Consider the following 13,318-nt stretch of genomic DNA (forward strand, 5'->3'; position numbering starts at 1 on the left):
CATCTTTCCAGGGAGACTGGTGTTCAATAATTTTAATGAAGTTCTTGTCACACAAGCTTTGTCGTCAGGTGGGAGACCCGTTTCAGCCGTGGTCTTGGGATGGATTTTAAAGCCAGGGGAGCTTTTCAATGAAAACCACAGACGTCTCCCGCAGACACCGGCTCATTCACAAAGAGCGCCGGCAGCCACTGTGAAGCAAGTGCACGTGGGGGCTTTGGGTCTCCGCTTTGAAGTATCGCTGAGCTATTTCATTTCTAATCCCCCCACAATTGAAAAAACAGCCCTGTTAAAATCATCATTAAAGGAAGTTAATACCAAGAGGGTGCCTGGCGTCTGCGCCTGGTGTGTGGCTTCACCCCAAAGCCAATCATAACAAGTTGTAAAGCACGGCTGCTCCGTGTTGTGTGTGGGTGTGAGTGTGTGTGCATGTGTGTGTGTGCATGTGTGTGCGTGCAGGGCGGAGGTGGGAGATGGGCACATCAGCCACGCGTGCGCGTGAGCCGCTGCAACAGGTGACGTCCGTGGACACACACTCACTGCCTTGTCCTGATGTCAGACCCTCTCGGTTGTAACCCCAGACACTTGCTAAAGTAGGAAACTCTGAAATGGTGCCTAGTGCGTCTCCAGCACCGGTTTTCAGGGTGCCCTGAGCCCCGAGAAGTGTCACCTCCCCGTGACGGGACTTCCTCGCAGTTAAGGAGGGGGCTGGTGGAGGCACGCCTGAGGATCCCGCCGGCCAGCCTTCTGGACGCTCAGCACCCCGCACCCAGGACCCCCGTGCAGGGGGGAGGCTGGACGCGCGGCACCACTTAAGAGGTGCTGCAAAGAGAATGGGAAGCTGGCCTCACACTTTGTTTCTAGAATGAATAGCTTGGTGTGAAAATAATAAGATGTGAAATTTGCCGGAGGCCTTCTCTCCAGCCACTGCTTTAACGTAAGTGTCTCTGTGGGATCCCCTGCGACCTTCTGCAGGGCACCTGCGGGCAGAGAGGGGTGGGCGGGGAGCTTCCCAGGGAGGCAGACCACGGATCGTCCGCTTACAGGGAGGAGAACGCAGACCCTGAGAGAAGGGGTGCCAGGTGCAGCCCTCGGCGTAGGAAAGGGGGGTGGAGACAGCTACAGGGACGAGTGGCGAGTGGCCCAAGCCTCTGCAGCCCTGGGGCTCACGCTGTGGCTGGAGCTCAGGTGGGACCTGCGCAGCTGAGCCTGGGCGCTGGGGCGCCTCTGCTGCGATGCCCAGGAGGCAGCCCGTCACCCTCCCGAGGCCTCCTCTGGGCCCGCACCCGGTGCCTCTGCTTTGGACACACACTGTGCCGGCCCCTCACTGGCCGGCCCATACCTGCGGCCAGGTGTCCAGGGGGGAAAGCCGGGATGGGTGTCCGGGGGGGGCAGGAGGGCTGGGCAATGGGGTGGACGTCGCGGACGTGCTCGTTCCCGCTCAGACCGGTCCCGGCCGCCCGGTGGAGGAGGTAGCGCCCGGGGGTGCCACGCGGCCCTCGCAGCTCCCAGAATCGGTTTTACGAGCCATCCTGCAACCGCAGATGACTGGATTTTGGGTGAAACATGCCATCTCCAAAATCCACAATGAGTCTAAATGCAAGAGATGATTCAACAGTAGGCTTCAACTCCTAAAAATAAATGACCTTTCAATTCATCCCCTACCAGGGCCCCGCGCGAAACTCACCAGGCTGGCGGTCAACACCAGCTGGGGGCACTCGGCCTGGCGTGGTCCGTGGGTCGCGGCACTGTGTTTGGGGGCTGCGCTCACCCATGCCAGGGGCTCCCCTGGGTCCCTGCTGCCCCTCTAAGTGCCCCGGAAGAACTGTCCACACCAACGGGCCCCTAAACATCCGCTTCCATGGGGCCCCTGACGCTTCACCCCCGCAGGCCTCCTCGCTCACTGCAGTTAACCGTCTCCAGCCAGGAGAGCGCCCGGGAGCTGGAAGCGCAGGGCTGAGGACACCCGCTGTGGATGAACCCTGAGCCCAGACCCAGTTTCACAGGAGGTTGTTGCCTGGGTACCTGACGACACAATTTCAATAATCACAGCACTTTGATCATCAGAAACTTCCTTTTGATGTACCTTGTGCAAGTTCCTGCTCTGAGGGCCGGGGAGGGGGCAGGTATGTTCCCTCTGGGATCTGGGATCTCTGCACACCTGCCTGGTGGGCGTGGCCTCTGAGCATCCCTGCTTCGGGGTTCTCCGCAGCCTTCCAAGACTCCATCCTCTCCACCAGGGCCGCCAGGCCGGCAGCTGGAGCGCCTGCGCATCACGTATCTGAACTCGGCTGAGAGTCAGAATCGGAAGCGCCCTGGTCTGGCCACCCCGATGGCCACGCTGCAGCCAGGCCGAGACCTGTCCACACTGAAGGCCGAGCCCGCTCCCGCCCCTCTAGGCCCAGCCGCCCTTGCCCACAGCCCCTCCCCTGCTCTGGGGCTGCTGGCCCTCAGGCTGCGGGCGTCTGCTCTCCCCGCCCCCACCTGCCCAGGGGGCCGTCCCTCCCCCTCCTCCTGCAGCCTCCTGGAAGGCGGGATGGGCGCAGCGCTACTCCAGACCCTGATCTATTCTCACTCACCTGCCCGCCTGCGGCCCCTGCTCCTGCTCCCCCGCGCAGGTCCTCAGGATAGCCCTGTGTGCTGCCGCTTGTCCCCACGTCCCACCCCGTCCCGTCTCGTTCACTCCCACGCCCAGAACATCCTGCTCCCACCTCCAGGCCGTGAGGACAGCACCACGTGCGCCCACCTTCACACGGGTACAATGATGGCTGGCTAAACACACGATTGCTCAACTCTGCGTCTTTAGCTTCTATCTTTTGCTTCTAAAATCACTGTAGGATGCCCTCAGATAAACTTTCTATGTAGGAAAAGATGCAGGCACCCTTTAAGAGAGACAATTGCTTCTAGCGGGTTTCAGGTCAGTATCTTCACGGTGGCAAACGCTGGGCCCTGGGGCACAACCTTTCTGGAGCAGATTGGCCGTCGTGAATGCAGCCAAACGGTACACTCACATGTGCTTCAAGCAATACGTTTTAGGAACATTTTAGCACAACAATAAAAAAAAAGAAAACGTCAAAGAACCCCAAACATAACTTATGGAAGAAACAAAAGCATCTCACACTTCGTGCCAGGCTGGAAAGGTTGGGGTAAAGGACATGAACCTGCCACCTGCTCAGTTTAAAGGCGAATCTTGCTCACTCAGAGATTAAAGCCATTTCACGGCCATCTCTGATAACCTCTGTAATATCGCACTTAAACCCAGACTACGACCTATGTGCGTGAGCGGCGCTGCACTGCCAGGCAGCAGGTAAGCGAGGGGTTAAGAAGAGTGCACCAGTATCTCCTGGCCTGGAGGCCTTGGCCGCCCGGCTCGGCAAACTTCAAAGCCGCTGGCCTGGCTGGTTTCAATTAAGGTTCCCTTTTCTCCTGCGCGTCTCCAAGCCCAGGAGAAAGTGCCGCTGCTTCTGGGTTTCATTAGGGGCAATTTTCTTATCTCTTCTTCATCTGGGGCTTGATCTCCTGAAATGCAGCGAGGCAGGCAGGCGTGGGTCTGAACACAAGGTGCTACCCCGAAGGCATGAAGGCAGCAGTGTCCCGGGGCCCCCAGGCAGCGGGGCAGGAGGCGGGAAACAGATCCTGAGCCTCCTTCCCCCATCTGATCGATGCCCAGGGAACCATAAATTGTAAACTTCAAAGTGCTATTTTACATTAAAATCAATAAAAAAAAAAAAAACCCTGAAACAATTTTCCTTCTTCAAGAGGCTATCTGAGCCTTACAAAGTTCATTTGATAGGGCACCCTCACGTGCACACTTGGCAGGAGATTAAAACGCAACGTCAACAGCGCCTACAGGGAAAGGCTCACCTTAGAGCTGGCGGGTGGGGGGGGGGGGTGGCGACCTCCAGGACCTGCCCTGCCCGCCCGCTGGGCCGCGTGCGGGCCTGTCCACCCCGACTGGAGTGCCCAGCGTACAGGGAGACAGGCCCTGGGGACCAATCCAGTCGGAACCTGGCCCGAAGGAGCAGAGCCACCATTGGTATCATCTTAATCCAGAGTTTAAAGAAAGACCCCCTTCTCTGCCCCCACCAGAATTCGGCTACACTGAGTTCACTTGGGCTGTACCTACGCCTCTCATGGCAGAGTCCAGACACTTTATTTCCAGGGAAGCCCCCCACGAGGACCGGTTCTCAGTGGGGAGGCGACAAAATGCTGGTGGCCGGAGGGCATCCCAGGGCAAGCAGTGACAGCCCCGACCAATGGTGGTGGGCTCAGATTTCCTGAAGCTGATATTTAACTGCGGACCTGAGCAGCTTTCGGATATGGTATCTGTTTGGGGGAGTCCTTCTTCCCTAAATAAGGGAGGGCGAATGTCAACATTACATTGTATCCGATCAAGAGGAAGAACAAACAACACAATTAAACACTGAGATCGGAGGGAGAAGTCAGGCAGGTGACGCTCAGGGCCGGCCCTCTAAGGAGGTGACGGACTCCTGTCTGCACAGCCCAGTGTCACTGTCGGAGCAGCTGGTCATTTGAGCCGTTACTTCTATGAACTGAGTGGCTTGGGAAGGGGTCTCACGTCGCCGGAGCCAGACCCAGACATCCACCCTGAGGCTGGGGACGAGGACCGGGTTCTCAGACGAGGGATCAGAGGGGTCACGTGACCTCTGCAGCCTCCCCCTGCCCCCCAATCCCCACCAGCACGTGGCAGGGTCCTTGAGCAGACTTTTACAAGCGTGTCCTTTGCTAGAAGCTCACCTGCCAGACATGACACACGTGCGCTCACATCCACACACACACCGACAGGCGCACACACGTGCACACAGGTACCTGCGGCACACACTCGCCACACACACAGCATGCAGGAAAACGAGAGAGCACGCGGTCAAAGGGGAAGGGAGACGAGCCCTCTGGACACTTCACGGGGCTCCAGCGCCTGGTGCAGAGATGGTGCTTTTCGCAAAGACGGAAGGTCCGTCAGGCTTTGCCACCGAACAAACCCCTCCTCCTCCCGAGGGCCCTGGGACCCCCACTTGAGCAGGGGCTGACCCCCCCCCCCCCACCCTGGGCCGCTCGCTCCGTCTCCAACAGGAGGAGGAAACCTGCGCTCTGAGTACCCATTCTGGCCGCAGGAATCCCTTCAGCGTGGCCCAGATCAAAGCAGAAATCACCATCTCATGACAAAAGCAAACGCTGCGTTCCACACCATCACCCTGCAGCACACCGCGCAGGGGCAGGGATGACTGTGACGTCGCGCCTCGACTGTGACGTCAGTAAAGCAGGGAGGTTTACTTCTGGTTCCCATTATCTCACAAAAGCTTTTTTGGAAGAAAAATTAGGAGATTTTGAGCCCTTTCAGATGCGAGCACCTGCTTTTCATTAACGTAATGCTTCCTGACACCTTGCCGCGGTCTCCATCACTTTCTTACTATCGAGACCCGAGACGGATTCCTGGTTTTCATTTAACGCACAAGAGGAGAACACTGCAGACGGAAGGTGAGAAGACCATCTTGAAGATGCCACCTTTGGCTTGAAGAGCAAACTGGGAGAAGCCCCAGAGCCCGTCCCTCCAAAACGCAGACAGAAAGGTCAGTCCGGCAGGTGTGTGCTTGAGGTGCTGGGAGCCCTGCCCAGGGAGGTGGGGTGCGCTCACGAAAGAAGATGAAGGTCAAAGGAAAACACGAAGCCCCACGAGAGCTAGGGACGCCAACAAGGAATTCCCAACTGTTCCCTAAATGTCCCGTGGGGCAGGAAGCCAGGACTCTTACCTGAAGGCCGCCAAGTACTCCGCGTCTCCCATGGGGGGGTCAAGGCCGCCGGTGAAAGCCATGTTGACGTTGAAGCCCACGCCGGGCCCCGTGCCCACCTGCACGGAGGAGAGAAATGCGCATCGCAGACCCCGACCCCAGCAGCCCCGCGGGTGCACCTCTTGCCCTCCCAGGTCCCCAAGGCCCCGACATGCTGCCGTCCAAAGTGGAGTGTTTTCAGAGCAGGGCCCCACCCCCACCCACGGGGAGCGTGAGGGGCTGCCCTGCCCTCCCGGGGGAGGGGCCGGCAGCGTGCACCCATGACAGCAGTGGGAACACCTGCGAGCGAGGCTGTCCTCCCCAACTTCCTCCCCAGAATGAGACCAGAGGTGGACCATCCTTCTTCCTTGGGTGGGATTCCCCACAGTTGGGTCTCTTTGTTCAGAGTGTGGGGGTGGTTCTGCTAGGGCATCAGGTTGTCACGTGGAAGCCTGCTGTTCCGGGGCCCACTGTGTGGCACCCGACAGGAGAGAGGACCAGCGCCCAGTCCAAGGGACGGGACGAGAGGCGCGGCCTGGAGATGCGCTGTGACTGCACAAAGCAGCCTTAGGAAAGGCAGGACGGGGACACCCCACGTTCATCCATTCGTAAACCCTGAAGTCTGACTGGATTAGAACCAGAATGCGTTCCAGTTTTCCATTTGAACTTGGACGAAATACAGCTCATGTAGGCACATGCGATGGAATCCAGGCTGACGGCTGCCTCCCATCCCCGTGGGGCTGCGGGAGCTCCAGCCCTCACTCTGTGTTGCAGGTGTGGCCGCACCTGCCCTCTAGCCCCCTCTAAGGCCCCGCATGGGATAGAGCCCTGCTCACTTCGTCAGGTGCCCCGCTGCCTGGGAAGAAGTTCCCGTCGTCATAGCGGTGCAGCGAGATGTACAGGACGCTGGGGTCGCTGTAGAAGGCCTGCTGGGTCCCGTTCCCGTGGTGCACGTCCTGGAAAGGCGGGGGCGGGGGGGCCTGACTCAGTGCAAGCGCCCTCGGCCCAGAGGAACTGGCACCTCCAGCCCTGGCTGATGAGCCTCGCGGCTCAGGGCCCTAGGGGCCCCGGGAAGAGAAGGGAGAGGCCTGGGCGGCGTCCTCCTCATCCATCCACACAGCACAGCTCATGGCAGGTTTGGCAGGTGTCTCAGCCTCCCTGGAGGCCACCATTTTCCAGACAGTCATTTGAACAATTTCTTGCCCCCCACAGGTGATGCCTTAGAGGGCCAGGATAGGGAGGGTGGGAGCGAGTCGCGGGAGGGAGGGGATATGGGGATATATGTATAAGTACAGCTGATGCGCTTTGGTGTACCTCAAAAATGGGCACAACCGTGTAAAGCAATTATATTCCAATAAAGAGCTTTAAAAAGAAATCTCTTGCCCCAACCCTGGGGGAGGGGGAGGTCGCTGCCCACGGCCGCCCCCCGCTCCGTGCCAGACCCTGGGGTGCGTGGGGCGCCATCCCCAGGGCTGAGTGACGGTGCACACACACGGCACAGGGGCTGCCAGGCCCCAAAAGGGAAGAGCAAACCGCCTCTCCTAATCACGACGCCCGAATCGCGTGCTGAAACCCCACAGGTGGGGCGGCCGGCACCACACAGGGTGCGCCCTGCGGGCTGCACTCGAGTCCGTGACTTAAACCCCGGGGAACGGCTTAGAGTTCTCGCCCTCCTTATAAAGGTCCCCGGCACTCACTACGGAAAGTGGGGAAGGACCGCTGTGAGGAACCAGCTGGATCCCGCCGCAGAGGGGCGCACGCCAGGGCCTTGCCGCGAGCGGCACGCACGCCCTGTGCGCCGTGTGCCGTGACAGCAGAACCCTCACCCGCAGTTCTGGGACAGCACCAGACGCATCCTCCACTTCCCCCGGTGCTCCAAGCACGCCCGCCTTCTTCCGCGCGCGGCTGTTACACGTGCCCAGCGTCTCCGTGCCCCGGGGGGCACGGACGCAGGGGCCCCCCCGGGACGAGGACACCGGGCGTGTTGAAGACCGGGCTCTGCAGCCCGGGCTGTGTGGCCGTGGCACCCAAGGGCCCCTTGGCCGGCGCTCGCCGCCTGGAGCTCGCGGGTGTCCGGGGCTGGGTTTTGGTTTTACTTTCCACAAACTGAGATGGACTTCGCCCCATAAAAGATCATCCCACCCGATGTACCTGATTATTTTTTTTACTTAAAAAATGATGAAATAAATCACAAACACCAAAGAGACTATTTCCCTCTCCTCCCACCACACGTGGCTTAAAAAAGGAGAATAAAGTGAACACCTTGAGTACCATCTCCAGCATAAGACTCTGTACACCTATTTTTGGAGTTCAGTTACTCTACAGCGTTTTTCACAGAGTTTACCCTTTGAGGTAGTGAGACTGTCAGAAGTGGACAGGAAAATGGGGAAAGGGGTTAAACCAGCATAAACTGAGACCCCCACCCCCACCCCCTGCAGAAGCAGGAAAGGCATTTACACCAGGAGACACGGACCCAAACCTGCCACGTGGGCTGGGGGAGGGCGGCCACGCCCTCGATCCATGCGGCGGTCCAGGCGCGACCCCCTCCGGCCCTCCCGCCTCCCAGAGAAGCTTTGCAAGGATGGCCCTCTGGCCTCTGCCCTCAGCCACCGGCCTGTCTGTAGACACTTCAGGGTCAGCTGGGTGCAGCTGCAGAACAGACTCCTAACAGGTTTGGGCTTTTACTTTCTGTGCCTTTGAGGTAGTTTCCAGAAAGTGAAGGTTCCCAAACCCAATCGTCAGTGGACGTGGAAAAGCCCGCCTCCCCTCTCCAGGCACCCCACTGTCTGCTGGGGGGTCAGGACGGGCCGGCAGCGCCCCTCCCCCCCGGAGCGGCCCACTCACCCAGTCCACCACGAGGGTCTTGCTCACGCTCAGCCTTTGCTGCAGAAGCTTGGCTGCGATGGCCACGGAGTTGAAGTAGCAGAACCCCCTGCAGGCGGGACCCAGGAGAAACGCAGACAGATTTCGGTTCTGGGTAGTTTTTGTACGATTTGTGACAGAACATTCTAGAATCCTGCGAGGGCCTAAGAAAGTCTGGTGGATGTGTGGCTCTTGATCAAATGGTGTGGAAACCTTAACTGCTGCTGATGGTTCCCACACACATCCCCCCCAACACGTACACCCTCACACACGCACACACCCTCACGCACGTGCACACACTCACACACACACACACACACACACACACAGGGTCCCTGCACGCAGGTCGCCGGCGCTCCCACCGCGAGAAAGCCCACTTCACTTCGTGCCCCCAGGACAGGCGCTGACGACCTCTCGAGAGGCGCGGGGGCCCACAGAGCATAGATGTTACTTATTTTACTGGCTCACTGCCGTATCTTTCCATATAACAATGATTCTAGAGAGTCTGAGAGAACGGGAAAAACAAGCTAAGAAAGTGAGCCAAATAAAAATGAAAATCTCTTAAACCCGAGTTTTCCTCTGCCTGAATTTCCCCAGAAACCGAGAAGCCTGGGGGGGTGGTTCTGGGCGCAGGCCGGCCGTCGGGAAGCCTCGCACCCCGGCACCCGCGCCTCTCCAGCCGCACGGGGCTCAGGACCCCCGGGAGAGCCTCCACGGATGAGACCCCCGTATTCTGGCTCGTCCGTCTGGGCCCACCCTCAGGACACCTGATGACGCAGAGGCGAATCAAAAGGTGAGCTCAGAGAAACGCCACAAACGATCAGCGCCCACTACTCGGACAGGTGGGCCGACCAAGGCCAGGGAGGGACCGCGCCACACGGTGTGACGACAGCGCCCCCTCCCCAGCGGAGGGTCTCTGTGTGACGCCCGGCCGGACGCCCTCACTGGGACTGGAGGCGGCCAGGCCCCTGGTCAGCGCTGCCCCCGCTTTCTGCGTCTCCCCACGGCTCTGCCTGCGCCCTCCTGGCTTCACCAGCCCACAAGCCAGTGCGCGTTCCTCCGGCACCGCCCGTGCCCTCGCCTGGAAGCCCCACAACACCTGTCTGCTGTCTCGGGTCTGGGGGCGAGTCCCCCACGTTGTGCTCGCTGAGGGTCTCCCATGTCCACTCTGCACACCACTCCTGGGGCCAAGTCCTGTGACCCACCCCGGGGCGGCTTCTCCTCAACCAGGACGGACCCTGAATCCCTGCACCACCCCCGCCACCTGGGCCAACGCCTTGTGTGTGCAGTCAGGAGTGTCCACCCCCCAAACACAGGTCGGACAGCTGACCCCCGTGGCCACCACCTTGGGACTTCAGCTTCACGGTACCAAGCTGTGAGCAGGGCAGCTGGAAGGCCACATGTGAGCAGACCTGAGGTCTGTAGAAGCTCTAGAACGAGGAAGCCCCGCAACAACTTTTGGGGCAGTGACATCCCCCCCCCCGCCAGCTTGACAATGAGACCACCCCTGTGGACACATGTCTGCACACGTGGCCTTCCATTCTGCACGCCCCCTGTGTCTCTTCACTGGGCCAACCACAACCAACTTGAGCTGCATGTTTGGCTACGTCCTGCTGGACCGGCCGCTCGGGGGCCGAGCACGTGCCGGTGTGCACGTGTCACAGGAGGGGCGGGAGAAAGCCGCGCGTGCCCTGCCGTGAGCCACCGCGTGTCTACTTACATGGGCGTGCTCTCCTCCGCGTGGTGTCCTGGAGGGCGGACCACAGCAAAGCCGTTCTACGCGCAACACCGAGAGGGACAGACAGGGACAAAAGACTGGTTTCAGGTCAGTGAAAAAATGACCACAGACTCAGTAAGAGCAGAAGCAGAGTCTGCGTGAGGACACGGTTCCCAGCTGCGTCCGGGCACACAGACGTGGGGCAGGACACAGGGCTGGCCGCAAGCGCTTCGAGGACAGCTGGGTCCCTTCTTGTAAAGAGGCCCGCCGGTTATCAGGGCTTACGAAGATAAAGGCTGAGCTCATCCCTGACGTTCCATCTTTGACAGCCTGCAGGCAAGCCTGGGAGCTGCTCAGCTGGGGAATCTGGGTGGGAGTGGAGGGGGTACTTGGATCCCTCTTTGATCACAGCCAGCAGCCCAGGAAGCAACTTGATGGGAAGCCCGGATGCAGGTGAAACGGAAGCGGCTCCAACGCTGCACAGAGGCAGTGCCCAAGTTTGGCCTTCACGGGACTCTCTGCCGTCAGTGCGGCTCCGGGCCAGGGGACTGGGCACGCAGAGAACAGCCACTCGCGCTCAGAAGGAAAAACCTCGGAGGCTGGAGAGGGGCTGCACGCCCGCCCCCCGCTTAGGACCCCACGTCAGTGATGCTTTAAAAGAACCATCTGCAAACCATCCTGCAGCCGCTATAATAAACGCGGTTTAGACCTGCACACCCGGTCTCACAGCACAGGAAGCTGTGTGATCAAGGTCTGCAACAGAGCCCCAAGGGCCGTGGACCCCGCCGCCCGGGCGTGGGAAGTGTGCCCAGCCTGCCGCAGAGACCAGCTGGGGGGTGGCAGGGTGGGGGGGGGCACACGTAGTGGGAGCCCGCACCGGCACGCTCAGTGCCACACAAGCATCTCCCGGTCCCTGCACAGGGCCCTGCGCCCGGTTCTGTGTGGGACGCAGACGCCAGGCCTCTTTCCACAGCCGCCCCAGGCTCTGTGCCCGCCGCAGAGCTGAGAGCGGACCGCTGCAGGCAGCGATGGCAGGCGGCCTGCAGGCGTGGTGGCGGCAGGGAGGCCGGGCACACGAGTGTGCAGGGAAGAGGCTGCTCTGCACAAGCGCCCTGAGGAGGCGGTAAAACGTATCAACTTCATGAAACCTCCCTGTCGTTTTAACATCCGTGTAAAGACACGGGAAGGCGTGTAAGTGACCCGGAGGACTGTTGCCTAGAGGAAGACGACAGACGGAGGCTGCTGTCAGGGCTGGACTGGAGCTTTCCAGTGAAAGTGAGAACGTTGGGAGACCTGTATCTGGCCTGGCTCTTCCCAGCACTGAGAAGACCTTCCTGATGAGAGGGGTGGTGGCACGTATGATTTCTAAGATTCACGATGCTTTGGACACTGCATAACAAAACATTTCAAGATTTGGAAGCCCTACATGATCCAATAAGCCCCCATTTCCAAATAACTGTGCACTGCCCACAGGTCAGGATAAACGACCCGCTGGATGCGTGAGCCTGATGGGGTTTCTTGTAAAGAAGGAGGAGCTCACTGACGCTGCTTTGGGGTCCACATGGCAACACATCTTCAAGAAACTGTCGCTGGTTGAATATCCAAGAATATCCACAATTATCCGAAAGAGCTATTAAGATACTCCTCCTTCCCCGGGACTGCACCTGTGCGAGGCCAGATTTCCTTCGTGCGCTTCAACTGAAACAACACGTCGTCAGACACGGACGCAGAAGCAGGTGTGAGAATCCAGGGAGCTACTGCGCCAGATGTTATGACTATTTTTAAGTTAACAAAGATTTAAAAAGCCTCCGTTGTAACCCGGCTGATGCTGATGACACGACGTAAAGACAAAAGCTCCTCGGGTCCCGGTCCCATCAAGAGCGTCGCGCGTTCCCGAGACTGAATTCTCTGAGAGCCTCCGTACTCTCACACGTGTTTTCACAAGCGTGGGAATGCCCCCTTGGGTTCCACAGTGATGACGGAACTGGGTCCGCGCTTCCCCCCACCACAGCCACCGGGCGCCCGTGCAGAGGGGACATGAAGCGGGCCGGCGGCGCCCCCTCCCCGGGCTGTCTCCTCCCAGCAGCCCCTCCCGCTGGCCCTCACTGACCTTCAGCTCCGCGGTGGCCACCTTGAAGACCAGCTCCACCACGCAGCCCACGGCCAGGCGGGCCGCCCCCGACGAGTGCACCTCGTTCCATATGGTGTCGCTGTCCACCTGCGGAGACATCACGCCGTCGGTGAGGCCGGCGTCCTCGCTCACAGTCACCCCCCCATCCCCTGCTGCCCGGGCGGCCTGTGCTCTGCCTCTAAAACCAGAGCCTCCCGTCTCTTCTCGACTCATGACGGGACACACCCAGCTCACGTGTGGGCTTACTTTTTTTTTGAAGACGTGCCAAAAAAATACTGAACAGAAAAAGAACAGCCAACGCACCAAAAATAGCATATGCCTGTGTTTCTGCCCCTTCCTGAGGGGTCGTTTCTTTGTTCCATTGCTCCAAGATACTCCAAGCTAACAGTCATGATGTCAAGGTTACCTAGTTTCCTTTTTTTTTTTTTTGTTAAGCTGGACCTGCAGCTGAGTTACACTAACAGTTATAAACGTACGAAGTGTCAGAATTAGAGGTCTCTCCCAATTATGACTTTAGTTCATGCTGAATTTAAGGAGAAGCTCCACGTGTTTGACAGGAGTAGTGAACAGGGACGGGCGCCTGGTGGGGGGGGGGGGGGGCGGAGAATCCAGGCTCTTGGACTCACCCCGGCGGGCTCAGCCCAGGGGAGGGCACACCTGCCCAGGGAGCTGTTCCCCTTCAAACAGAAAAACGTGTGGCACGAGCCTGTCAGGTACTTTCTGTTTGTGTGTTGGTTTATTTATTCATACATGAGATCTATTTTTTAAACTCCACCTAGTGTGGGCGGGAAAGAAGACAGAGACTTGAGGAGTCAGTCCTGCGGA

General features: G+C 59.3%; 1 protein-coding gene across 10 annotated transcripts in view; it reads right to left on the reverse strand.

Annotated features, from left to right (window-relative positions):
* Positions 1-13,318, reverse strand: part of HDAC4 (histone deacetylase 4) — a 290,477-nt gene that overhangs the window by 23,396 nt on the left and 253,763 nt on the right. For all 10 annotated transcript variants that reach the window (XM_057743936.1, XM_057743937.1, XM_057743943.1 and 7 more), the window contains 5 exons: positions 12,473-12,580; positions 10,366-10,421; positions 8,628-8,715; positions 6,620-6,739; positions 5,766-5,863 (listed from right to left, as the gene is read on the reverse strand). In XM_057743936.1, the coding sequence (XP_057599919.1) occupies positions 5,766-5,863; positions 6,620-6,739; positions 8,628-8,715; positions 10,366-10,421; positions 12,473-12,580 (470 nt within the window). The remainder of the gene's footprint in view (positions 1-5,765; positions 5,864-6,619; positions 6,740-8,627; positions 8,716-10,365; positions 10,422-12,472; positions 12,581-13,318) is intronic.

Source organism: Hippopotamus amphibius, chromosome 8, assembly GCF_030028045.1.
Source record: "Hippopotamus amphibius kiboko isolate mHipAmp2 chromosome 8, mHipAmp2.hap2, whole genome shotgun sequence".
Taxonomy (NCBI): domain Eukaryota; kingdom Metazoa; phylum Chordata; class Mammalia; order Artiodactyla; family Hippopotamidae; genus Hippopotamus; species Hippopotamus amphibius.